Below are 27463 nucleotides of genomic sequence, written 5' to 3' on the forward strand. Positions count from 1 at the left end.
CACCTTCCAATTACTGAAACCTTCTGTACTATGCTTTGTATACAATCCATCATTTGGAGCTGTATTTTGAAGATATAGCAATACTCAAAATATAGTTCAAGTTGTCTCGGTCTGTTTTACTGGAGAATGAAGGAAAGTTAAAACCTTGGCTTGGATAGGGAGAAAACTGAAGCACTGATGGTGTCAACTGGACAAATTCAGTGGGCTAAAATATTAATATGTCCATACTGAAATGACAGAACCGAAGAAATTTCTTGTTATGCTGGTTCTAGGTAAAAAGACAGGACGCTAATGTAAGCCATTGAATTATACTCTAACTTTACAAAAAAAAAAAAAAAAAAATCCACACACCACACACACACACCCCATGTAAAACATTGCTTTAAGTTTTAATGTTTATTTCCCCAAGACAGCCTAGCCTGCACTCTACTTGGATAAATTTTACAAGCTAGTTTTCTGCTGCTTCTAGTTTTAAACTTTAACCATGTTTCTGATGACAAGGAATGCTGCAAAAATACTCTAGTTCAACAAAGAGTTATGATCACAAAATAATTTTTATCCATTCTACAGTGTTTCAGAATTACCAGTTGATTTTTAAACACAAAGTAGATATAGATGCTAATGGTGGCTAATCTGGTATGTTTCTTATAGCAAACTGTTGTTCATGCAACACTTGTGCTCAAAGGGGAAGGCACAGGATTTCCTACAATGAGCCACCTTATAAAGAGTTCTTTTTGTACAAATTAATTTATGTCACATTTAATTTAGTGTGCATAACCTCAAAACTGAGGTATTATTCCAATTTATAAAAACCACTTGCATAACTTCTATGCAAGTTTTAAAAATACAAAGTTTTCTCCCTAAAGTGGCTCAAAATAGATTGTTCATGGCTGCCTACATCTAAGATAAAAAGATTCTAAAACAATTGAACAGATTAGGCATATTATTAAAGGTGTTCAAACCATTACTTGATTTGTACATCTACTCAAACCTCTTCATCGGTCTTTATTCAGCAGTACATATGCACCAAATTCCATTTTAGAAGTTTCCATATCATTTTCATAGAAAACAAAGTTTGAAAACAAGTAACATTTAAACACAGCACGGTATTCTACCACAACTGAAACTTTTTTCTTCTTCTTCTTTACAGGACTCAACAAAATCTAAAAATGAACTATGCTGTAGATTTACCTCATGCAAAGATCTTTATGTTATCTCTGAAAATGAAAAGGATGGCCTTTTAAGCACATTTTACTGTTTTATACTATTATGGCAACTTGTGTACTGCAACACAGTCTATTTTGAGGGAAATTTATGATTTTTTTCATGCAAAAATCTACACAAATTAGTTTTGATGATATGGAAAGCTTTTCATAGCATCAAACATTCATCTGGTGCAAATGCACAGGGAAACCTTCCTGAAAAGTTTTCTGACTTGAGAAGCAACTGAAAAAAAGGCATACTAGGTAAAGTAAATAAAAACTAAAAAAAAAAAAAAAAAAAAAAAAAGGAAAAGGAAAGAAAGGCAAAAAAGAAAAAAAAAAAAGAGTGGGGTGGGGGGAAGGAGGTGGGAAAGGGGGAAATAGAAAACACAGGCTGCAGAGTAAACCAATGTCTGCTGCTAAACCAGTCTTTGTTTTCATGTCCAGTGTACATTAACACTTATGATCTCATTTTGATGATTTACTAGGTTTGTTATCAGCCCCCTGAAGGTGAATCAAGCTTGCATGCGTTCACATACAGCACCACAACCACACTCTCGTACACAGTCACTCCAGGACTAGGAGTCTGCTTCATGAGTGAAGAGCCCTAGATTTCAAAGATGAACCTGGCTCTCCATTACTGAGCCAGACATTCATTCAACATTGTCCATTCACACACTGCTTCATAGCAAGGCCTGGGCTCATTTTCCTTTGACTTATATGGGCAGCCTATTCTCTTTTATGCTTACAAGGCTTGAAGATGACAGTACTGCACTTTCCCCTCAATTGATATAGAGTAAGTCAATGTTCTTTCTCAGGCACTGACGATCTGTGACCTGTAGCCCTTTTTACTTTGAACAACCTAAATAAGCATTCATGTAAAGTTTTCATTACATTTTGCCACTCATTCTCACTCGCACCCACTCGCCATCTTGACCTCATTTGGGCATTTTCTGTGATTCCAAATGAAATCTTCACATTTGCTTTCCCGATTTAATGCAGCAGCAGATCCCATGAGCCAAGCTTGATGGATCAAACCTTTTTATATATATGTATATATATATATATATATATATATATATCTCAGTGCTGCATTGTACCTAACTTCCACAACATCTTTCTAAAACTGGAACCCTTCTGTTGGTACATTGGCAGATGAATTGAAACCAAATGTTCCGCCTTGAATTGCCTCTGGAACAAGGCTAGGGTCTTCATCAATCTAGGTGAAAAAAAAGAAAAAGAATGTGATAATTAGTTTTAAAATATATAAAAATAGTATTATAGTACTAATCCCATTACCCTTAAAAAAAGGTCTGGAAAGATGATGAATGCCAACACTCTCTTACCATCCTTTAGAAAATTTAAACAGTTTATAAAAGGTTTTTTTTTTTCTTTCTTTTTTGAGATGGGGTCTCACTCTGTCACCCAGGCTGGAGATGAGTGGCATAAACATAGCTCATTGCAGCCTCAACCTCTTGGGCTCAAGCGATCCTCCCACCTCAGCCTCCCAAGTAGCTGGGACTACAGGTGTGCACCACCACGCCTGGCTAATTTTTGTATTTTTTGTAGAGACGGGGTTTCACCATATTGCCCAGGCTGGTCTCAAACTCCTAAGCTCAAGCAATCTGCCTGTCTTGACCTCCCAAAGTATTGAGATTACAGGTGTGAGCCACTGTGCCCACTCAAGGCTTTTTCTTAAGGGATGCCAAAATGAGAAAAAAGAGAATATGTAAGATGGGCATTTTCCAAAAGAATGAAGGAACAGTAATGATGGCCCTAAGTCTCAAAGAGAGGATGCAAAATTTGGTCTCATTACAATTTCCCTTAAACCTGGGCAAGTACAGCTAGGCGCAGTGGCTCATGCCTGTAATCCCAGCACTTTGGGAGGCTGAGACAGGTGGATCACCTGAGGTCAGAAGTTCAAGACCAGCCTGGCCAACGTGGCGAAACCCCATCTCTACTAAAAATACAAAAATTAGCTGGGCATGGTGGCGTGCGCCTATAATCCCAGCTACTTGGGAGGTTGAGGGTGGAGAATTCCTTGAACCTGGGAGGCAGAGGTTGCAGTGAGCCAAGATTGTGCCACTGCACTCCAGCCTGGGTGACAGAGCAAAACTCTGTCTCAAACGAAACAAAAAACAAAACAAAACAAAACAAACCACAAAACAAAAAAACCCCGGGCAAGTACATAAAGACAATCACATTAAAAAAAAAATCTAATGCCACCACTTTTGGAAAGTAAGTGAATCTTTGGTATATCTTTCAACAGCAATTAGAGACAAGTGGTATTTGGGCTTAAAATAGTAAAATACAGATTGATTATCCCTAATCTGAAAGTCCAAAACAAAGAATACTCCAAAATCTGAAACTTTCTGGGCACCAATATGATGCTCAAAGGAAATGCTCATTGGAACATTTTGAATTTCAGATGCTCAAGTGGTAGAAATAATTCAAATATTCTAAAATTCAAAAAAACCCAAAATCCAAAACGGTTCTGGTCCCATGCATTTCAGATAAGGGATACTCCACCTATAATAGTTCTGCTAATAATGGTTATTATTATTATTATATACATTATTCTATATGCTTTGCATCTAAAGGCTCCTTTTTGAAATTCCACAATATTACAAACCTGTAGTGTACTTCCTATAACTACGTATATCATCTGAATTATTCTTTTCACAATCTAAGTCAAGAATGAAAACTACATGTTGAGGTATTAGAAATTATACGGCTATTACAATTAGTCACCAAATTGCAAATTATGATTTTCAAAAATCCAACTTTAAGACATACGATCAAAGTTACCCTTAAAAGAATATGCCAGGCTGGGCGTGGTGGCTCATGCCTGTAATCCCAGCACTTTGGGAGGCCACGATGGGAGAAATGTTTGAGCCCAGGAGTTCAAGATCAGCCAGGGCAACAACATAGGGAGACCTTGTCTCTACAAAAGACTTAAAAAATTATCCGGGCATAGTGGCATGCTCTATTTGGGAGGCTGAGGTGGGAGGATCACCTGAGCCAGGGAGGGGGAGGTTGCAGTGAGCTGTGACTGCGCCAATGCACTCCAGCCTGGGCCCCATCTTTAAAAAAAGAAAGAAAGAAAAAAAAAAAAAACTTTTCTTAATTTTATTTCTGGTTTATTTAACTGGCATTATATTCTAAATAGGACTAAGCTTAGACGACTATAAGTAAATAGTCTATAATTTTCTTTTCTGATATTGTCCTTGTCAAGTTAATGTTCAAACTATACATACTTAACAAAATGTTTAATTAACATTCTATCCTTTTTGATAATATGGAAAGGCATGGAGTAAAAGACTTATTCTTTGAAAAGCTGAGAAATCATTAAAGAAATCCTCTGGTGGCTGCACTGAACCACTATAAAATTTTCTAAGGAGCAATTGGTTTAATTTTAGATTTACTTTTCCAAAGAGGAAATACTAAAAATAAGTTAATACTTTAATTTCCACTACTATTACTAACAATCTGAAGATATTTTTGTATACTATACCTTACATTATATAGTGCCTTACCTGTTTATTTCCATCTTATTTATTTATTTTCATATTTGTTTTTGGTCATGAAATAAAAACAGTGACAACCCATTCAAGTGTGGATTAACTACTGTCATAAAGAACTTATTACAGGATATACTAGTATCACTGTTTTGTTTATAAATATGGTATGATATTAACAATTTTAAAAAATGAGAACTATAAAGACACCAAGTGAAAATAAAGTCTGACTCATCTAGTTTGGTCAAAAAAGTCCTTATTTTCTTGCCATTAGAGCTAATATGCCCTGAAGGGATCTTAAAATATTGAAATATTTATGTTTTCAAAGCAGGTGACATTACTGTCATACATCTATTTTAATTCCATTCCAAAAAAATACACATGTATGTCCCCCAGCTTACTATATATATTACTTTATCCAGATCTATGTTTATATATAAAATTAAGAAAACTACAAATTATTAAATACATCATCTGAAGAGAAGAACTGATCAATGATCTCATAGGCCAATTTGTAGATGTCTTCATTTTCATGATTTTGAAGTTGTTCAATTTTCTCCAGCCCTGCAAGAAATTTTGTAATGTGAAACAACAGTAATATTTAAAGAGCAGTGACAAGTTAGAATAATCTTTGGAACACATAATCCAATTTCTGAATTGCAAATTTTTTGAATTATAATTTTTGGGAATTTAAAGGTGAATCTTAAATATAAAAAAATTTTATGCACAAAGATATAGCATATTTATCTTAAAATTAACAACCTGAGTGTCTGCTTGTAAATGTATAAATAAGTGTATAAATAAGTAGTGAGACATCTGCCTATTCATCAGAATACATAACCAGTAATAACATGTAAAATTCCATTTGTTTAAGTAAAAAGCAGAATCTTCCTACTTTCCAGCACCTGCCAAGTTTTTCTAGTGAGCATGTATGAAAATAAATTTAAAATACTGGTGATTAATAAATATGATGTTTAAGATAGCTGTTAAGTTTACTGGAAAATGATGAAGATCTAACCCAGTATTTCAGGGGAAAAGAGAATTTTCCCTGTAAACATTAATGAGTTTAAATTACAGGCAGAAACATTAAAAAGTATATACTTAACTTGTTGATATGCAAATTGGATCCTGTTTTACTTTAGAGGAAAAATAATTTTAAAGTCTTCGAAAAAAGTGAAATTGCCCCTTCATGAGTGTTCTTCCTCTATCCATTTCTTAAATGGAGAAAGTTATCTCGGGCTCACTTCTCACCTACACACTCATTCTGGTGATCTTCCCATTAAAAAATTTGGCTACTACACATAGGCTGAGGACTTGCAAATCTATAGTTTCTTTTCTGAGCTTCACATGCATAAAATTAAAATGCCTGTGTAATTCTACCAGGAAATTTCATAGCTACCTAAAACTCAAACTGTCTAAAACACAATTTGTTATTTGCCTTCCTCATTTAAACGGTTCGTCCTACAGTTGTATTCTTATTTGGTGATAATCAACAATAGCTTGAAATCTAAGAGAAAGCCCAAGTTCCCTTTCCCTCAATATCCCACAATCAAACCTCAAAAACTTGAAAGTCCATCCACTGGACTTTAAATCTCCTCATCTCCCCTTTGTCTCTATTATTACTGCCTTCATTTATTGTGGCTTGGCCACTATATACTTTCTTTTTTTCTTTCTTTTTTCTTTTTTTTGAGACAGAGTCTCACTCTGTTGCCCAGGCTGGAGTGCAGCGGCGTGATCTTGGCTCACTGCAGCCTCTGCCTCCTGGGTTCAAATGATTCTCGTGCCTCAGCCTCCTGAGCAGCTAGGATTACAGGTGTGCGCTACCACGCCTGGCTAATTTTTTATATTTTTAGTACAGATGGGGTTTCATCATGCTGACCAGGCTGGTCTTGAACTTCGGGCCTCAGGTGATCTGCCTGCCTCGGGCCTCCCAAAGTGCTGGGATTACAGGTGTGAGCCACTGTGCCCGGCCATAAATACTTTCTTAACTGGTCTCTTCCTGCCTCCTGTCTCCAAAGGCTTCATTCCCCAGATATCCATGTGCCATCTGAATGTACCCATCCCCTAGATGAATCACCAATGGCCTGTCACTCCTATGGCACAATCCACTGGGGATTCCTGGGTCCCACCTCCAGTGAGGTAGGCAATGTTCAAGAACTTACATTTTTACTTGAATGTATAAAGATATTTTAGTAATTAAAATGTTTACAAGTTAAAAAAATCAAGTAGTAAAAATACTTAAGTATGCCTATTGTCATTTTTTGTTACTTAATCCCTAATTAGTTCTGTAACACTATTCCCCATCTCTTGTTCTTAACTCGACAGTTATAGATTTTTTTATTGTTGTTGTTCTATCAGTCACTTTAGTAACTTTAAATATATCTATTTCTTACTACATTAATTTTGAAGCCTCTCACCATTCCCATTTAGTTGAAGTTATGGGTTCTCCTACTTTTGCAGTTACCTCTCTTTTCATTCACTTTTCAACTTCTGTCAGAAATACCTTTACATTTATGCTTATCCAGATTGATAACACTTACACTGTGTTACACAGCCACATTTGAAATTTTCATGTTCTGTCTATATATTAACTCTAAGACTTGAAAGCTAATATGTATTGTTTACATTCCAGGAGGCTCTGGTACATGGCCATGTTTGGAAACTATTGCCCTAAAGAATAAAACATCTGCTGTGCCATAAAGCTTGTTAAGACTTCACAGGAGGCCGGGCGCAGTTGCTCACACCTGTAATCTCAACACTCTGGGAGGCTGAGGCGAGTGGATCACCTGAGGTCAGGAGTTCAAGAGCAGCCTGACCAATATGATGAAATCCCGTCTCTACTAAATATACTAAAAATTAGCTGGGCGTGGTGACAGGCGCCTGTAATCCCAGCTACTCAGGAGGCTGAGGCAGAAGAATCACTTGAACCTGGGAGGCAGAGGTTGCAGTGAGCCGAGATTGTGCCATTGCACTCCAGCCTGGGCGACAGAGCAAGACTCTGTCTCAAAAAAAAAAAAAAAAAAAAAAAAAAAAAAAAAAAAAAAAAAGCCTCCACAGGAGGCTGGTTACTTCTCCAGCTTTGTCTCTTGGTAGTTTCTACGCCATACTGTGTGATTCAGCAACACTGAACTACTTATAATTTGCTGAATGCTATTTCTCACCTCAGACTTTGCTCATGGTGTTATCTCTGCCTGGAACACCTTTCATCCCTTTTTACTTTATTAATCCTTATTCACCTCTCAAAATCCAGCTCAGGTGCACTTCCTGCTTCTTCCAGAATGGATTAGGCATCCCATTTTGTTGTACATTTCTTTTTCTTCTTTTTTTTTGAGACGGAGTCTCGCTCTGTCACCCAGGCTGGAGTGCAGTGGCGCGATCTCGGCTCACTGCAAGCTCCCCCTCCCGGGTTCACGCCATTCTCCTGCCTCAGCCTCTCTGAGTAGCTGGGACTACAGGCGCCCGCCACCACGCCCAGCTAATTTTTTGTATTTTTAGTAGAGACGGGGTTTCACCATGGTCTCGATCTCCTGACCTCGTGATCTGCCCGCCTCGGCCTCCCAAAGTACTGGGATTACAAGTGTGAGCCACCACGCCTGGCCTTTTGTTGTACATTTCTATTAGGGTAATTAGCACATTAAATCAGTTCATATTTATCAAGACTAGACTACATGCCTTGAGGGCAAGGACTGTGTCTTGTTTACCACTGTCTTCCCAGTAACTTATCACAGTGTCTGTTCAATATATGGCAGCAATTCAGTTACCTAAGCATATGCAAGAGGCTAAGCAGGATTGTACATATAGAATATAATATTTATTCTGTTACTTGAATATCTAAGACAGAAGAATATAGATGTGCTATATTAGTTGGCAAATAAAGGTAGTTACAAAGAGAACATTAAGATGTGGAATAAGAGCTTACAATAAACTTACCTCCACATTCTTCTATAAGATTGCCTATGGTTTCTGCCTCATCTTCAGCCATTTTTAATATATTACTTAGTCCATCGAGTACTACTTGCACAACTTGTGCATCTTTTACAGTCAGCAAGTTGCAAAAAGGTGGGATAACATTTTGTTGGATAAGGTAAGCCACCTGAAGAATAAAAACAACACAAAATAATGCAATATAGGTAAACTTTGTGTGCCATGTTATCTCACTGGAATAATTTTGATTTTGAAATTTCGAGTATAGAAATATGACCTCATCTCTCTCAGGTTAAGTGTGCCTACATTATTAATCTAACCTCCTTTTCTTTTAAATTTAGTTTCCTTTTTCCTGAACTTAGAAAAAAACAACGTAAAGTTAAAATAAAGGAATCACTCAACTTCCTATTAAACATTTCTTTGCCATAAGAAATACTTCCTTCAAAGATTTTTTCCCTTTAAGAGTAAGAAATTATGAAATCACTTAAGGAGGCTAGTAGTGGAGGCTGTAAGCTATTTTTATTTAATTTAATTAATTAATTAAATATAGAGAGATGGGGTCTCACTATGTTGTGCAGGATTGATTTATTTATTTAATATATAGAGATGGGGTCTCACTATGTTGCCCAGGCTGGTCTTGAACTCCTGAACTCAAGAGATCCTCCTGCCTTGGCCTCACAAAATGCTAGGATTACATGCATGAGCCACTGCATCCCGCCTGGATACTAGTTTCAAAAAACTACAATGGCTCAGTGTGACAGCATCTAGTGGCTCACATGTGCCTGGCTACCTCTCAATTCACTATTCTATTGATTTCACAATATTTTCCAAAGATTTCAGTATTTCAATAGTTATAATTTCCATGCATTATATTAATATTTCTGTTCTGCTCTGTATTTATGTGAATTCACTGATAACCACCAGTCTACAGCTTTTTTGTTACAGTTATCAATTTATTGCTATTCAGCTCTAAATTTGTTCTTTTTACCTACTCTGTGAAACAGATCTAACCTCTTTAAAACTGTTTTTCCTTTGCCAGTTGGCACAGTGTTAAGCTTTGTCACCTGCACGACCTGAGAGTGGGTGCCTCTTTCCTAGGCATCTTACATTCCTCACCCTAGTTCCTAAGTCCTAGCCATCTGGTTGAGTTTTTAATTCCTTGTTTGGTTTGCTGCTGATGAATTTGTTATTGTTGCTGTCTTTTTACTTTTTGTTGTTGTTGTTCATTTGTTAGGAGAATCAGTGATGCAGTTTCTTTCTTCCATATTAACTTAAGAAGTCTGTTCATTCCTAATACTGTTAAAAAACAAAACAAAACAAAAAACTCCTGACTATAGGGGCCTCAATTTTACCATGGATTAAAAAATTCTTGTAAACCAATAAATTGGGAAAAAGAACACTTCTATGAAGTATGACGAAACGAAGTCAAGGTGATACTTCTATGTGACAAAGAAAGCTATATACCTGTTATATAAAAGTTAGTACCTGTTATCTTGCTATTATTTTATTTTTTTAATAGAGATGTGGTCTCACTGTGTTGCCCAGGCCAGTCAAAAAACCCTGGCCTCGGGTGATCCTCCAGCCTTGGCCTCCCAGGGTGTTGCTATTATTTTAAATTATAACTTACTCCAATATAAATCAAAATTACCTGTACTTTTATTTTACCAGTTTTGAGAAATAAATTTTAAAAAGCTCAACTTACTTGATCTTTCCTTCCACTAATTGTTAAGTTACTTATGGCCCAAGCAGCTTCTTTTTGAGTGCCAAAATCCCCCTGTAAAAAGGCAAAACAAAAGGCTATAAAAATTGCCACATAGAGTAAACTGGAAAAAACGTTTGCTGTGATGATTTTTCAACTGCTTATTTTCCAAGGTCTCCTTTTAGTCTTTCTGTATATATCATTTTTTCTTATTAAGACAGGTCTTTGAACTATACCCAATCTACCCTAAATACATGGAGACACCTTTCTGTGAACTCTCCTGGAAACAAACCAAGCTGATATTATTATTTAATATTATCAGATTAAATGAAGTTGATGATAAAATGAAATAAAAATAGTAAAGAAAAAATTTAAAAATCTACGATTTCACTACAAAGAGTCATGTAAACGAACATATTCTTTTACACACAAAAATGATACCCACCATTAATGAAACTATGATAAAGATGTTATACATTGCCTTTTCAAATATGAAGAAATATTTAAAAGTCATTAAAAAATTCATATACATAAACTTCATAATCTCATTTTTGAGAATTTACCAAGAAAATAATATAAAGCAGAGTAATAATATCTTTCTATATATGGTTATCACAGCACCATAATAGCCAAAAAGTAAAAACAACTAAAATTCTCAATAAGCATAATTGTCTAATTATGGTAAATCTGCTGAATAAGCAACTATTAAATATTAAGACAAGTGGCAACCTGAAAAAATGCTTATGATGTATTAAAAAACCATAAAAATAAAAGAAATGCAAATTAAAATATCCATATCTCCTTTCATATTTATCAGAATAAGAAAATCTAAATATTTGTGTGTGAGGCTGGTAGTATTAAATGGCATAATTCTTATAGAGGGGAATTAGCCCTATAATAGCAAAATTTACATATACGTTTATCTGTAGATCTAGTAATCCCAAATATAATCGGGCAAAAACATCAAAAAAACTTACAAGCTATTCTTTTTTTTTTTTTTGAGAGGATCTTGCTGTTGCCTAGGCTGGAGTGCAGTGGCACAATCTCGGCTCACTGCAACCTCCACCTCCTGGGTTGAAGTGATTCTCCCACCCTAGCCTCCTGGGACTAAAGGAAAGTGTCAGTTTTTGTGTTTTTTGATAGAGACACGGTTTCCCCATGTTGGCCAGGCTGGTCTTGAACTCCTGACCTCAAGTGATCTGCCCGCCTCACCCTCCCAAGTGCTGGGATTACAGGTGTGAGCCACTGTGCCCAGCCACAAGCTATTCTTTTATTTATTTATTTATTTATTTTTTGAGACAGAGTCTCACTCTGTCGCTCAGGCTGGAGTGCAGTGGCACAATCTTGGCTCACTGCAAGCTCTGCCTCCTGGGTTCACACCATTCTCCTGCCTCAACCTCTCGAGTAGCTGGGACTACAGGCGCCCACCACCACGCCTGGCTAATTTTTTGTATTTTTAGTAGAGACGGGGTTTCGCTGTGTTAGCCAGGATGGTCTCGATATCCTGACCTCATGATCTGCCCGCCTCGGCCTCCCAAAGTGCTGGGATTACAGGCATGAGCCACTGCGCCTGGCCACTATTCTTTAAAGTACTATTTAACAACAAACACTGGAGACATCTCAAATATCATCAATAATAGATTGACTTCATACATTATAGTGCATCCGAACAATGCAGTACTATGTAGCTATGAAAGGAATAAGAAAAACAAGGACTAAGAAAAAAAAACAAGGAATAAAGAAGCTCTCTATATAGTGCTATGGGAGTGACATTTTTTTAAGTACATTATTGATGAAATATATTCTGAAGGCAAACAAATGTCAAAGAAATCTTAAAAGTACATTCAGTAGTCATGTTGTCAGGGGCAATATGGCTTTGTTATTTTTATATATATACATATATATCAAAAATATATTTGCATCTCTTTTGTCTTATGCTGAAAATTAGGAGTTTTTTATGGTCTTTAGGATATATGTCATCAATGATGTACTTAATGTATATTGACATGTATCCACAGATCTATACATACCAAAATATAAGAAAAATAAGTAATTATGTTAATGTTTTTAGGAAGATTTTCAGCATAAAAGAGATGTAAATATAAAATCAGAGGAATAAAAATTAAAAACCCTGTTATCTTAAATATCCAATAATATTTAATAGCTCCCTTTCATTCATGATTCATTTTTTATGAACTCTCATGTTCCTGAACTCATCATCTTTCACTTTCTACAACAATGCCTATCATTTATTTTGTTTACTCAGGCCTAGAAAAAATGACAACATTGTAACAATGATCACCTTTATAGCTGAAATATGATCCTTAAACACCATTCTCTACAAAACAAAATCAAGATACCATAGAAAAATAGTTAATTCCAGTTCTAGATCAGAAAACATGTAAGATAGGCCTGGGAATCACGTCATATCCAAAAGGTGTAGCTCTCAAAAACTAGTGATAACGTAAAAGATACAGGTCACCAATTCTAAGAAGTTCCTGTTGGTCAGGAACAAACAGAGTGCCAAAAACAGTAACAACTAAAATGGATTAAAACTTGCAAAATATATTTTAAAAATTCATAATTTCCAAATGACACTAAAAAAAAAATCTACTCTGGTCTGCTTTCAAGGTTATTAGGGAATGAGTCATTCTAAAAAATGACTGATAAGGACAAAGAATCAAACATTTATCTTGCCTATCCTAAATGAACTATATTTCAAAGTATTAATAAACAATAGCTGATAAAGAAATGCTCTTGGCCAGGCGTGGATGGCTCACACCTGATCACTTGAGGTCAGGAGCTGGAGACTAGCCTGGCCAACATGGTGAAACCGCGTCTCTACTAAAAGTACAAAAATTAGCTGTGTGTGTGGTGGCGTGCACCTATAGTCCCAGCTACCTGGGAGGCTGAGGCACAAGAATTGCCTAAACCCGGGAAGTAGAGATTGCAGTGAGCCGAGATCGTGTCACTGCACTCTAGCCTGGGTGACAGCGAGACTGTCTTAAAAAAAAAAACAACAAAACAAAAAACAAGACAAGTTCTTTACTAAAGAATCATGGCCAATATACAAAGAATGACGGAATTAGAAAGTCACCATTTTGCAACTCCTAGTAAAACAAGGGATCCTAACAAGGATGATCAATGGCTACCTAAAAACCATAGGTGAAAGATTAATGGATAACTTTATAACCATCAGCTGGAATAGGCTGTAAAACCTCAGATCACTCAACAATCTTAATATCACTACATGTAAGACAGACTGTGTCTCCTCATGTGAATCATTAGGAAATAGAGTTGTGCATGACATACTCTTGCCTAAAAAACTGAACTCGATTTACAGGAAACACAGAGAAACTGATTTATCTTCTCTTTAATTACAGATCAGTGTTCAGAACCCTCATGCTGTGATTGTTTCTTCTACTTTGTGGGTTTTTTTTTTTTTTTTTTTTTTTTGAGACAGGGTCTTGTTCTGTCACTCAGGCTGGAATGCAATGGCATGACCATGGCTCACCACAGCCTCAACCTCTCGGATTTAAATGATCCTCCCACCGCAGCTTCCCGAGTAGCTAGAACCACAGGCGCATGCTACCACACCTGGCTAATTTCTTTTTTTAAAAAAGTTTTTGTAGAGATGGAGCCCCCCCAGGCTGGTCTTGAACTCCTGGGCTCAAGTGATCCTCCTGCTTTGGCCAACCAGACTGCTGGGATTATAGGTGTGAACCACTGCACCCAGCCTCATGCTGTAATTGCGATAAACTTGTTTCTCCCAAATGCTAATATTGGCATGAGAGATGATATGGCATACAATAGCATACTTATTTGCTATGTGATTTTGGACAATGTATTTGTCTATACCAGGGTTTCTTCATCTATCAAGTGGGGATAATCCCTAATCTTATAGGCTTCATGTCATTCAATGAGGTAATGTATGTAAAGTGCTTAGAATACTATGTAAGCATTTATTATCAACAGTAACAATATGAAAGTTTAGTATGGCCTAGGATAATGGCAATTTTGGTAAAAGAATGATACACAGAAAGGGCTAGGATTTGCCCCCACCCCCCAAAAAGTTTCTTGTATATAAAAATGGCTAGGTTCAAAAGTTGTAATGTTAATATTACTTTACTATATTCATGCCACTGTATGGCTTCTAATTAAACAGAAAGTATAAATTCACATAATGTCTTAGATTTAAATCCCCTTCCCCTTACATCAGATAAATGATACATATAACATGATTTTCTTACCTTATCCAAAAGGTGTATTATCATTGGTACAAGATTGGCATCAATTACTGCCTGTACCTGCTGCTGATTTCCTGCAGTGATGTTGGAGAGGAACCACACTGCTTCCTGTAGGACGAGAGCATTTGAATATTTCTCATGAAAAAATAAAATCTGCATCTGAACTAAGAAAAAAAGCATTCACTACACTGTCCCAATGATTTTATTATGAAATGAGCTCCATAATAAAAATCTCAGGAATCTCAATTCCTTTACACCCCTTTCCATATTTTCTTTGGACAAATAGCTAATGGACCTAATTCAAATCACAATGAACTAACCCTTCTGAAGAATTATTGAAAACAATGCTCCCAGTGTGGCTCAAAAGAAGCTTGGCTGAACAAATTTGAATGAGCAAATATGAAATAATGAATGAGCAAATATGAATAATGAGTATAATACAAATACAAATCCTAAAACAGCTGTAAATAAGATTCAGTGCCCTTCCCTCACATAATGTGCTTTATTCTCTATTCTATTCTATTCTGATGAAGAATCTTAGCCAAAGTAGATAAATATCAATTATCCCCAACAATGGAGACATAAAAAACAAAATAGTGCATTGTTTTAGTATACTTATTTGTAACAGTCATTCACTGCATAATTTCTCTCAAGGAAAAGTGGAACCAGATATTTGATTGCTTTATTGGCCTATCTTAATCTTTTTATGTTACCCTTTACATCACAGTTGGTGCTACTTTTGACAAGATAATGGTGGCCTTAAGCGTTATAATCATAGATAACTAATAAGTTTTACTCTAAACAATATTAGTATTAGCTAATGTATACTAGGCTCTTTTGGATCAGATCACAGGATCATTTTAATGAACCCGTTAGAGATTTTAGGGTGCCGGGCTAGTTAGGTGAGCTGTTCTTGGGTTATAATCATTGGCAATGTTGTAATCAACAACCCATATTGTTTCTACAACAGCCTCAGATGCACTCCAATATCAGCATCACCAGTCAGTGCCCCCTTTCCATAGCCACCACAAGCACACACACATGCATACACACTCTCTATTAAGTACCTATAAAACACTAAAGTTATAAGAATTACATAATATATATATTACAAATTTCCAGTCATACAACATTCAACACCCAATTATCTCTATTTCATCATTTCCAAGAGAGCCAAAGTTGCATTTTTCATAATTGGTTTTATATATGAAAAAATTATTAATGCTTGTTATAGAGAGTAAAATTTTTATTTTCTCTTGTCTAAATGACAGTTTGTATTAAGAATCAATATTACAGACATTTCTAAGACTCTAATTTTACAAATAAAAACTGTTAACATTTTAAGTGCTATCTATTAAGTAGTATTTAATTGTACTTACTTTATTAATTTTCTCTTTGGGATGTGTCAGGAGTGCTGGGAAGTGTGAAAGAGCATCACAGTTCAAAACTACTTGTGTTTGCTCATCAGTTCCAGTAACAATGTTGCCCACAGCTCTAAGTGCAGCAGTCTGAAATGCACAATGAGATGATATTCTATGTGAAATCCTTTTTTTTTTTTTTTTTTTTTTGAGACAAGGTCTTGCTCTGTCGCCCAGGGTAGAGTGCAGTGGTGCGATCTCAGCTCACTGAAACCTCTGCCTCTCAGGCTCAAGTGATCCTCCCACCCCAGCCTCCAGAGTAGCTGGGACTACAGCAGTGCATGACTCTGCCTGGCTAATTTTTGTATTTTTTGTAGAGACAGAGTTTCACCATGTTGCCCAGGCTGGTCTCGAACTCCTAGGCTTAAGGAATCTGCCTGCCTCGGCCTCCGAAAGTGCTGGGATTATAGGCATGAGCCATTGTGCCCAGCCGAAACACTCATTAAAAGGCATGTTGGGCACCTTATAAAAGATAAATGCATTCATTCACTCATTATTTCTTCCAACAAACCTATTCTTTTTTGAGATGGAGTCTTAGTCTGTCGCCCAGTCTGAAGTGCAGTGGCTCGATGTCGGCTCACTGCAACCTCTACCTCCCAGGTTCAAGCGATTCTCCTGGCTTGGCCTCCTGAGCAGCTGGGATTACAGGCGCATGCCACCACACCTGGCTAATTCTGTAATTTTTTTTTTAGGAGAGATGGGGTTTTGCCACGTTGGCCAGGCTGGTCTCGAACTCCTGACTTTAGGTGATCTGCCTGCCTTGGCCTCCCAAAGTACTGGGATTACAGGCATGAGCCACTGCACCCTGCTCCAATAAACTTATTCTTTTTGAGCACTTAGCGTCAGGCACTAATGTAGGAACAGAGATGTGAAGATAGACACATGTTCCAGCTCTTACAGAGCTTATATTATTGTAAGAGAGGAGTCAGTAAACAAGAAGGATAATTTTAGACGGTGCCATAAAAAAAAAAAAGACAGAACTTTAGATTTAGTGTTGAAAATGTAAAAATAAAAACAGCTAGGTGCAGTGGCTCATGCCTGTAATTCCAGCACTTTGGAAGGCTGAGGTGGGTGGAACACTTAAGCCCAGGAGTTTGACACCAGGCTGGGCAACATGACAAAACCCTGTCTCTACAAAATATTAGCTGGGTGTGGTGGCACAAGCCTGTAGTCCCAGCTACTCGGGAGACTGAGGTGGGAGGATTGCTTGAGCCTGGGAGGTCCAGGGTGAAGTGAGCTGTGATCACACCACTGCACTCCAGCCTGGACAACAGAGTAAGACCCTGTCAAAAACAAAAAGACAAAAAACACAGTGCCTTTCTGAAGGAAAGAAGACACCTGCTTAACGTGAGATTTCACTATGGTGTGAATTTGAATTATCAATTATTTTTCTGTGGTTGCATGAGGTCATTTCCTGTTAAGTAAAGCTTTTTACTCCTCTAATTTTCCTTTCTACATGACAAATGATCCAAATTTTTGAAAAAATTGAGATAAAATTCATATAACATAAAATTTACCCTTTCAAAGTGTACAATTCAGTAGTTCTTAGTATATTCAGAGTTGTGTAACTATTACTAGTATCTAATTCCAGAACACTTTGATCACCCCAAAAAGAACACCTGTATCCATTACTGGTCACTCCCACACTGCCTTCATCCCTAGGTCCCTGGAAGACACTATGCCTGTCTCTAAGATTTTGGCTATCTTGGGCACTTCATATTAACAAAATCAAAATGTATTTGGCCTTTTTTGTCTAGCTTCTTTCATTTCACATAATGTTGTAAAAGTTCATGTTACAACATGCATCAGTACTTTGTTCCTTTTCATGACCAAATAATATTTCACTGTGTGAATATATCATATTTTAGTTAACCATTCATTGGCTGACAGACATTCAAACTGTTTTCATTTTTTGGCTATTATAAATAACGCTGCTGTGAATGCTTGTATACAAATTTTTGTGTGGATATGCATTTTCATTTCTCTTGGGTATGTACCTAAGAGTAATTAATTGCCAGTTCATATTGTAACCTTATGTTTAACTTTTTCACGCACTGCCAAAACTATATTCCAAAGCAGCTGTACCATTTTATATTCTCACCAGCAGTATATACGAATTCCAGTTTCTCACACCCTCACCAAAAGTATGTTACTGTCTTCCTAACTATAGCCATCCTGGTGGGTGTGAAGTAGTATCTCACTGTGGCTTTAATTCCCTTTCCTTAATGACTAATGATGTTGAGCTTCTTTTCATGTGCTTACTGACCATTTGTTGTATCTTCTTTAGAAGCCTGTTTACTCAAATATTTTGCCAAGTTAAAAACTGAGTTGTCTATTTTTGAGTAGTAACAGTTCTTTATACATTAAATACTTTAGATGTAAATCCCTTTGCCAATACATAATTTTCTAATACCCATTCTCTTCTATTCTATGGGTTGTCTTTTCACTTTCTTGATGGTGTTCTTTGAAGCACACACAAGTTTTTAAGTTTTGTGAAGCCTGACTTATCAATTCTTTTTCTTTGGTTGCTTGTGGTGTTATATCTTAGAAACCACTGTCTAATCTAGGGTCATAAAAATTTATGGCTGTATTTTTCTTCTAAGAGGTTTACGTTTTTAGATTTTATATTTAGGTGTTTGATCTATTCTGAGTTTTTACATATAGTATGAAGTGGGGTCCAACTTCATTATTTTACTTGTGGATATCCAGTCGTTCTTGCCCATTTGTTGAAAAGGTTATTCTTTCCCCAATGAATTGGCGTGGCTTCCTTATTGAAAATCAACTGGCCGGGCACAGTGGCTCACGCCTGCAATCGCAGCACTTTGGGAGGCCGAGGCGGGTGGATCACCTGAGGTCAGGAGTTCGAGACCAGCCTGGCCAACACGGTGAAACCCCATCTCTAGACTAAAAATACAAAAAATCAGCTGGGCGTGGTAGCAGGCACCTGTAATCCCAGCTACTTGGGAGGCTGAGGCAGGAGAACTGCTTCAACCTGGGAGGCGGAGGTTGTAATGAGCCGAGATCATGCCATTGCACTCCAGCCTGGGCAACAGAGCAAGACTCTCACAAAAAAAAAAAAAAAGTAAATCAACTAATCATAAAATGTATAGGTTTATTTCTGAACTCTTGATTCTATCTCATTGATCTGCATGTCTATATTTATGCCAGTATCACAAAATTTTATTTACTGTAGCTTTGTAGTGTTTTGAAAATGAGAAGTCCTCAAACTTTGTTCTTCTTCAAGATCATTTGGCTATTTCTAGGCCCCTTATATTTCCATATGGATTTTAAGATCTGTTTGTAAAATTCTGCCAAAAACCAACAGCACATGGGATTTTAATAGGGATTGTGTTTAATCTGTAGACAAACTTGGGAAGCACGGTCATCCTAACAATATTAGACAATCCATGAACATGAATGTCTTTCCATTTATTTAGGTCTTCTTTAATGTCTTCCAAAAATGTTTTGTAGTAGCCTAGCTTCTTTAACAAATAAATTGAAAAGAGGAAAGATAAAAGAAAGGAGAAGAAAGTTCCACAGTAACAGACGTTTAAAATATATAGCAAGCAGATGCAATGTGTGGTCTTTGGATACTGATTTGGTAAAATTGTGAAAAAATAATGAAGCAGTAAATAAAATCCAGATACTGACTGAATATTTAACATTAAGGTTTTAAAAAGTCTACTAATGGTATTGTGGTTATGTTAAAAAAATAAGCTTAAATTTTAGAGCTGCAAGCTATGTAAAATGCTATCTGGAATTTGTATCAAAATAAATTTGGAGGAGTACAGGTACAGAGAAAAAAGCTACATGGGGTTCCATTACACTATTTTATTTTATGAAATTATGGCATGAAAGTTGAAAAGTATAAGAAAATCTCTATAAGGTGTCAGGTAGAGTAGAGAATTTCAACTGTCCTTGAGCACTGGCTAAAGGTAAATTCCAAGCCCTATAGATCCTTAATGAAGTCCATTTTGAAAACTGAAGATTATTTCTGGAAAAACAAAAAACAAAATACAAACCAAAATTCTGTACCAAGACATAAGTACCACACAAAATAAATACAAACTTAAGGATAAACATATGGCAAGAATATTTAAGATAAGTCATAAATAGCCTTAAATGACAAACTATTGTTTTTTCTTTTTTTTTTTTTGAGATGGAGTCTTGCTCATTTGCCAGGCAGGGGAATAGTGGCGCAATTTTGGTTCACTACAACCTCTGCCTCCTGGGTTCAAGAGATTCCCCTGCCTCAGCCTCCCGAGTAGCTAGGTCTACAGGCACATGCCACCATGCCTGGCTAATTTTTTTTTTTTTTTTTTTTTTTGTATTTAGTAGAGACAGGGTTTCACCATGCTGGCCAGGATGGTCTCAATCTCCTGACCTTGTGATATGCCCACCTCAGCCTCCCAAAGTGCTGGGATTTCAGGCGTGAGCCACCATGTCCGGCCAAATTATTGTATTCTTTCTGTATTTAGCTAAGTGTTCCGTCTTTAAAGTGCTTTAATTTTAAGGTATTGGGTCTCTAATCTGACTATGTATCAGTATCACCTGAAGAGCATTTTAAAGCTCAAGTTTCTAAGAAATGTTTTCTGAAACAGAATCTCCAGGGGTTGAGCGAGAGAAATTAAAAACATATTCTTTAAGCTCCACACAGTTGATTCTGATGTTCAGGCATAATGACTTAGGCTACAGACTAACATTAGCAGATTAAAACATACTATTTACCTCAGAAAGGTAGAGGGAGCTTGCTGTGTCTCCCCCATTACAACTGTAGCTTAACAGCTACTGCTTATATCTCTGAGAACTTCTCATACTCTGTTTTTGGCTCTTTCTAGATGCAAGTTCTTTGGGATAAATATTATGTGAAAGAATTTAAACAATAAAAAATAAATTTAAATAAGTGAAAAGCAACAATTTAGAAAGCCCCTAAACAGCACATTTCAGTACAGTACCCTTATTTCAGCACCAATGAAGCTAAGAGTTAACTAAACTTGCCAGGTGAGTAAATAAGGATGGTTGGCAAGGAGGAAAAAAAAAAAAGTAGGGAAGTGAAAGAAGAAGAAGAAAAAGAAGAGGAGTAGGAAAAAATAAGTGTCCGTCAATACTTGTTTCAGATGCCATGCATGTTGCTATAATGAACTTCCCTGGTCTACATTAAAAATCAGTAATCTGGCCAGGCATGGTGGTTCACACCTGTAATCTCAGCACTTTGGGAGGCTGGGATGGGAGGATCATTTGAGCCAGGAGTTCAAGAACAGCCTGGCCAACATGGCAAAACCCTGACTCTATCAAAAATAGAAAAAAATTAGCTATGCATGATGGTGTGTGCCTGTGATCCCAACCACTCAAGAGGCTGAGGTGGGAAAATGGCTTGAACCTGGGAAGTGGAGGTTGTAGTGAGCTGAGATCACGGCACCTCACTCCAGCCTGGGTGACAGTGAGACCCCATCTTAAAAAAAGAAATTAGTAATCTACAATGGAGTCTTCTTGCTTATTATTTATTTTCCTCTTTGCATCACAGATTTGTTGTTATGCTAAGAATATACTTTAAACTACTGAAATTGTCCACTTTGAATGCCATGCTTAAAGTAATTACTGGTAAGGAATACTTATAATTTTACTAAGAACAAACTTACCTGAACTTTAACTTCCTGGTGGCTGAGCAGAGGAACCAAATGAGGAACTATTCCAGAGTCTATTACCATCTGTATTTGTTCATTGCCAGCATCAGTAAGGTAAGAGAGGGCCCAGACTGTGTCTACCAATATCTAATGAATAAAATAAAAATTCAAAGAACTTTTAAATATTTTCTCATTTTAGTAATTCTTGACCCAACAACCATTCTAAGATTGTTCAACTACCTTCTTCCTTCTTTTCTTCTCTCAGCTCAATTCACTGGAATCCAATCGCTATGGTATTAAACATCATCATCTATAGATGTCTGTACTAAGACGTACATCTTTTAGCCATATTCAGGATTCTGATCCCAGATTAGTATCCAATCTTAGTTCACTAAGATACACACGCACACTACACAGCTCATAAAACAGGAGAAAAAGACATTCTCTTTCCCAAAGGCTGAGGGATAACAGGTCCAAAAACATTGTGGCTCATGTATAAAGCTGGAAAGACTACATGTATCCAATATGCACAGTTGTTCAAAACATCTGGGCCAGATGAATATATTCAAGGAGTTCTCTAGTATCATAAGTACCATGTAGATATGCCTAAAGCCAATAACCCAAGTATTCGTATTATAGTATAAAATACTTTAATCTTTTCCAACCAGTTTGTTTTGCCTTACAGAACTGGAGGCAACTTTTTTTTTTTTTTTTTTTTTGGGACGGAGTCTCGCTCTGTCGCCCAGGCTGGAGTGCAGCAGCGCCATCTCAGCTCACTGCAAGCTCCGCCTCCCGGGTTCATGCCATTCTCCTGCCTCAGCCTCCCGAGTAGCTGGGGCTACAGGCGAATGCCACCACGCCTGGCTAAGTTTTGGCATTTTTTAGTAGAGACGGGGTTTCACCATGTTAGCCAAGATGGTCTCGATCTCCTGACCTCATGATCCGCCCGCCTCAGCCTCCCAAAGTGCTGGGATTACAGGCGTAAGCCACTGCGCCTGGCCAGCAACTTCTTAAATAGTGGAAGTCCCCTACAGCTGCAGATCAAGACATTAAAATAATCATAGGTCAATCTGTGAGACCTGTAATTAAAACAAAAAATACGTACTTCACTACAGCTGCTACTTATGAAAAAAAAAAAAAAGCCTGCGTAATCAACTTCTACTAAGTAGCCTACTATTTTTTTTTAACAATTATATCTTTAAGTACAATGGGCCATGTGTTTGATCTTTCCTAGTACGTTAGGTCCTAATTAGAAGTTATGACCAAAGGGCAGTATGACAAACAACTGTAACTGCTGCAAATAAATACACAAATTATTGACAAAGACATGGGAATAATAATTGTGCCTAAAACTACTTCCAAAGCCTTTCCAGAACATGAACCCTGTGTCAAGACAAGCTGGAGAAGTGTAAAACCTTTAAAACTATAAACCAGGCAGGGAGTGGTGGCTCACGCCTGTAATCCCAGCACTTTGGGAGACAAAGGCAGGTGGACAGCTTGAGCCCAGGAGTTAAGAGACCAGCCTGGGCAACACGGTGAAACCCCGTCTCTATGAAAAACAGAAACAACTCGGCATTGTTTATTTTTTCTTGTTTTTATGACCTTGACTTTAAAAAAACAGTAAAACTGTAAACTAATGTTATGCTTAAGACACCCAAGAGAAAAGAAAAAAAGAAAAAAAGATAAAAAAAAACAAAAAGACACCCCAAAACTCCTAAAAGGTGAAAATAGCGCTTTGCCATTGTTTCTTAGGAAATTCAAGAAAGCTCTAAGGATATTTCTAATGTAAAAAGAAGACATCAAATGAGTTTGCACAGGCTGGGTGTGGTGGCTCATGCCTGTAATCGCAGCACTTTGGGGGGCCAAGGCGGGTGGATCACGAGGTCAAGAATTCAAGACCAGCCTGGCCAACATAGTGAAACCCTGTCTCCACTAAAAAATGCAAAAAAATTAGCCAGGCATGGTGGCAGGCACCTGTAATCCCAGCTACTGGGGAGGCTGAGGCAGGAGAATCGCTGGAACCCAGGAGGCAGAGGTTGCAGTGAGTGCAGATCATGCCACTGCACTCCAGCCTGGGCGACAGTGCGAGACTGTCTCAAAAAGAAAAAAAAAAAAGAGTTCACACAAAAAAGGTGGTATCAATATATGTGAAAAAACCTACATTTCAATTTGCAAACGTAACTGAGTTTCTTTTCTGGAGTATCAACATACGCTAAAATTTGTTGACATAGGCCAAAAATTTCAAGTTACTTGCCCATAACTGTATATAAAAGCTAGATACACGTTTTTAAAGGACATGTCACTAATGCTCAGATCAAAATCATAATTCAAATCAAACTTCTAACACATTATTTGGTAAGCAATAATATTATTTGTCAATCATGTTACTAAAAAGAACAATGCAAATGGGCTTGACAAATTCTTAAGACACATCAAAGGCAAGAAAATGGAGTCACAGTCTCATCTAGATTGGAGTAAATAGGTGGAAAGGACACAATCTATCTCTAAATAAAGTCAACCAAGGTGTCGTGTTTTTCAGTAGAGGTATAAACTTTGAAGTTAAATCTTTCTTGCCAATTTATTTATTATTTATTTATTTTTGAGACAGGGTCTTGCTCTGTCACCTAGGCTGCAGTGCAGTGACATGATCACAGTTCACTGCAGCCTTGACCTCCCAAGCTCAGGAGATCTTCCTGCCTCAGCCACTGAGTAGCTGAGACTACAGGTGCACATCACCATGCCTGGCTAATTTTTTGGTATTTTTTATAGAGACAGGGTTTCGTCATGTTGCCCAGGCTGGTCTCGAACTCCTGAACTCAAGTGATCCTCCTGCCTCAGCCTCCTAAAGTGCTGGGACTATAGGCATAAGCCACCACAACTGGCCTCTTGTAAATCTTTCAAAGCAAAATATTGAAATTTACAATTTAATCAAAGAACTTGGCTATTAAGGAGCCAAAAACAAAAATTACTTACACATTTAAGATCCTAAACTATCTGGGGCTAAAAACAAACAAAAACTCTACCACAAAGATCATGTTCATCTAATGAATTTTATATATTATGTCACTGTTTGATACAGTAAAATTCTAATTTTAATTTGTTCCATACAAATTAAATTCTGGCCAAAAGGTATAGGCCTTTAAATTGTAAAGAAATGAAGCAGCTTGTCCAACACTGGTCACCATGCCAAACTGTTTTTAAAGAACCACATGAGTTCCTGATTGTTGCTAAACATTTCATTCATGTGTTTTCCCTTACCCATTATATTCCTGGTTTCTCTAACACACCAAAGGCTGGTCTGGCTTTTACAAGCACTCAGGGCAGTTTTCCACCTCATTCATACTCCCTGAGTTGCTTTTTCCTCTGCCATCTGTGTTAGTAAAAATAAGCAAAATATATTTGCTATGTTTAAAATCTTGCCTGCACTGATTTTTTTTTCCTGTTGTTTGGATAATCAAGAGTTATCTTGATAAATGAAGCCACTGCCAGTCACTGTAACTGAGAAATAGAATAAAAATGGAATTAAAGGGCAATTGATGTCCATGGTTTGGTATGTGTATATGAATACAAATCCACGCACAAACATTTTCCTTTTTCATCTTTCAAAAAACAAAAATAGCACTATTTGTGTGTGCTTTCATTGGCCAAACTGTCAAAATGAGCTTCCGTAAAAAGCACAAGAACAATTAAAGACATGATCTTAGTAAGAGAAATCACCACTAACTGGCAACTTTAAAAACTTTTAATGTCAGTTTTTATAACACTAATATATATATATACATACAATATTGCCCACACCAAAATAACAGTTATGCTTGATTTCTTAACTGGTATTATATTTTGTGATACAGATAAACACAGAGTAAATATAAAAATATTATAAAATCACTAATCTAATATAACTTGAAATGGGAAAATCTGATAGTATGCTGACACAATGGTTAGTATAATATTTCTCCCCTATGTCACAGGGGAAGCCCTAGAAATACATACATACATACATAAATATATAATGGGACACATTTACTCACATTTACGTCTGTGTGATGAATTAAAACACAAAGGGCTGGAAGAATCTGAGGAGAGAAATATGTAGATTTAAAAACATACACAGATAAAAAACATATATATAATGGTATCTCTTTTAATTTTTTTTTTAAAAGTGTTTACCTCCTGAATGGTTTCCATTGGTGGTGGTGGGTCTTTGTGGCGACATAAGTTGACCATAACCCAAGTAACATTTCTTAAGAATGTTATAGGAATAGATGGACTTATGAAGGAAAGTAATGGTTTCACAACTCCAAGACTTATGACATAATCTCTACACTGGGGCCCATCACCTGTAGAAAAAAAGGATTAATTAACTCAATAAAACATATTGACAGTAAGCATTTTCAGAAAACACAAAGCACTGGGAATATGCTGCTTCATGTATTTTATCCAGATACAGTGTTCAGTTTTAGACAATAACAAGCAGGCTCACATTCAAGGTCTCTGAGCCAAGAGAGGCAACATAAGGTGATAAGGTATTCTTTTGCACATTATTCCCATCTTCAGCATTTTGCTGCTCACTTAATTAAACTGCTGCTTTTAACTTCGCTCTCAACGATACTCTCGGTTTAACAAACTTTCATGTGATAAAAAAGATGTATCAAGAAAATATTTGTTGAATTTGTACTTATGATCCCGTATCAGAGCATCAAGGTTATGAACTATAAATTACTCTATACACTTAGAAAACTAAGTCAGAAAAAAAGGGTGAACCAGTGCTAGAATAGTGGTTCTCAATGTGATTATTGGGCTCTAGCTCAGGCCTCCTGAAGCAGAAACTCTATGGGTCTGGAATTCTGTGTTTTAACAAGCACCCCATGTAGTTCTGATTGCATGCTAAGGTTTGAGAACCACTGCTGCAGAGAACTGCCAAATTTAATTTCTGTATCTAAAGCATCACTGCAGTTTCTAATATGAAGCCATGTTGAAATGTTACCATAAGTGAAAGCACCTTCCCTTGCACTATAATATCTGGAGATAAAATGTTTGTTCTTTTTGCATCTTTATATTCATGTTAATTATGGAATGTCACTGGAATAAAAAAATGAAAGATCAAGATGCTGTATAATGGCTCTAAATCTAACATTTGGTATAAAAGCAAAAGAGTGAGGGACTCTGGATATAGAAACAATAGCATTCCTAATAGTATAAACCCAATGTCAAGAACGGTTTACAGAGAAATTCTCCCTTAAAAACTCATAACCACTCTTTACTTTCATGTTGGCCCTGTATAGGGGCAACAAAGAGAAGGCATATCAAAGCAACAATGATTATTTCCATGGAAGAATAAAGAATTTGGCAAAAATAATCTTTAGAATCATTCTCTTTCACTAGATTAGCAAGACCCCTACAAACAGTACCTCAGCCCCCACTCATAACTGTTAGGTCTCTGAGCTATACTGGGGCACAACACAATTCAGAATTTTTCCATCCTTTACTGGAGAATAGTTCTCTGAATTTTTGAGTTTAGGCTCTAGTTAAAAAAACAAATCCTTGAAATAATTGAATTGTCTTTATTTTCCTTACAATTATTTATCAAAGAGAACCTGAAAGTTATGGTAATCACAGTGTTAAATATTTAACTAGACTGTCAAAAGGCTATGGTTATCTCTTGTTGATTCATGGTGACAGGAAATAATATTACTATATTTTATACATTGCTAAATTCTAATGTACTAAAGCCTGCAAGAGAGAAAAAATTTCACTTTAGACTCTTCTCAGAACTGTCATTATGGAGAAAAATTATTGGTTTAAGTTTTGCCTTTTTCCTTGTTCCTTTC

General features: G+C 36.7%; 1 protein-coding gene and 1 non-coding gene across 2 annotated transcripts in view; both read right to left on the minus strand.

Moving 5' to 3' along the window:
- Window positions 1–370: 370 nt before the first annotated feature.
- KPNA4 (karyopherin subunit alpha 4) overlaps window positions 371–27463 on the minus strand; it is a 66966-nt gene continuing 39873 nt past the window's right edge. Inside the window, exons 9-17 of the mRNA XM_063620382.1 lie at window positions 25803–25972; window positions 25664–25708; window positions 21648–21779; window positions 15970–16098; window positions 14594–14698; window positions 10347–10418; window positions 8651–8813; window positions 5190–5284; window positions 371–2421 (exon numbers count right to left, since the gene is read on the minus strand). Of these exons, the coding sequence (XP_063476452.1) occupies window positions 2323–2421; window positions 5190–5284; window positions 8651–8813; window positions 10347–10418; window positions 14594–14698; window positions 15970–16098; window positions 21648–21779; window positions 25664–25708; window positions 25803–25972 (1010 nt within the window). The 3' untranslated portion in view covers window positions 371–2322. The remainder of the gene's footprint in view (window positions 2422–5189; window positions 5285–8650; window positions 8814–10346; window positions 10419–14593; window positions 14699–15969; window positions 16099–21647; window positions 21780–25663; window positions 25709–25802; window positions 25973–27463) is intronic.
- LOC134733400 (small Cajal body-specific RNA 7) lies at window positions 15428–15757 on the minus strand. The gene has a single exon (XR_010116844.1). It is a non-coding gene; the product is annotated as a small Cajal body-specific RNA 7 (non-coding RNA).

The sequence above is a fragment of the Symphalangus syndactylus genome, chromosome 17 (assembly GCF_028878055.3).
Source record: "Symphalangus syndactylus isolate Jambi chromosome 17, NHGRI_mSymSyn1-v2.1_pri, whole genome shotgun sequence".
In the NCBI taxonomy this organism is placed as follows: Eukaryota; Metazoa; Chordata; class Mammalia; order Primates; family Hylobatidae; genus Symphalangus; species Symphalangus syndactylus.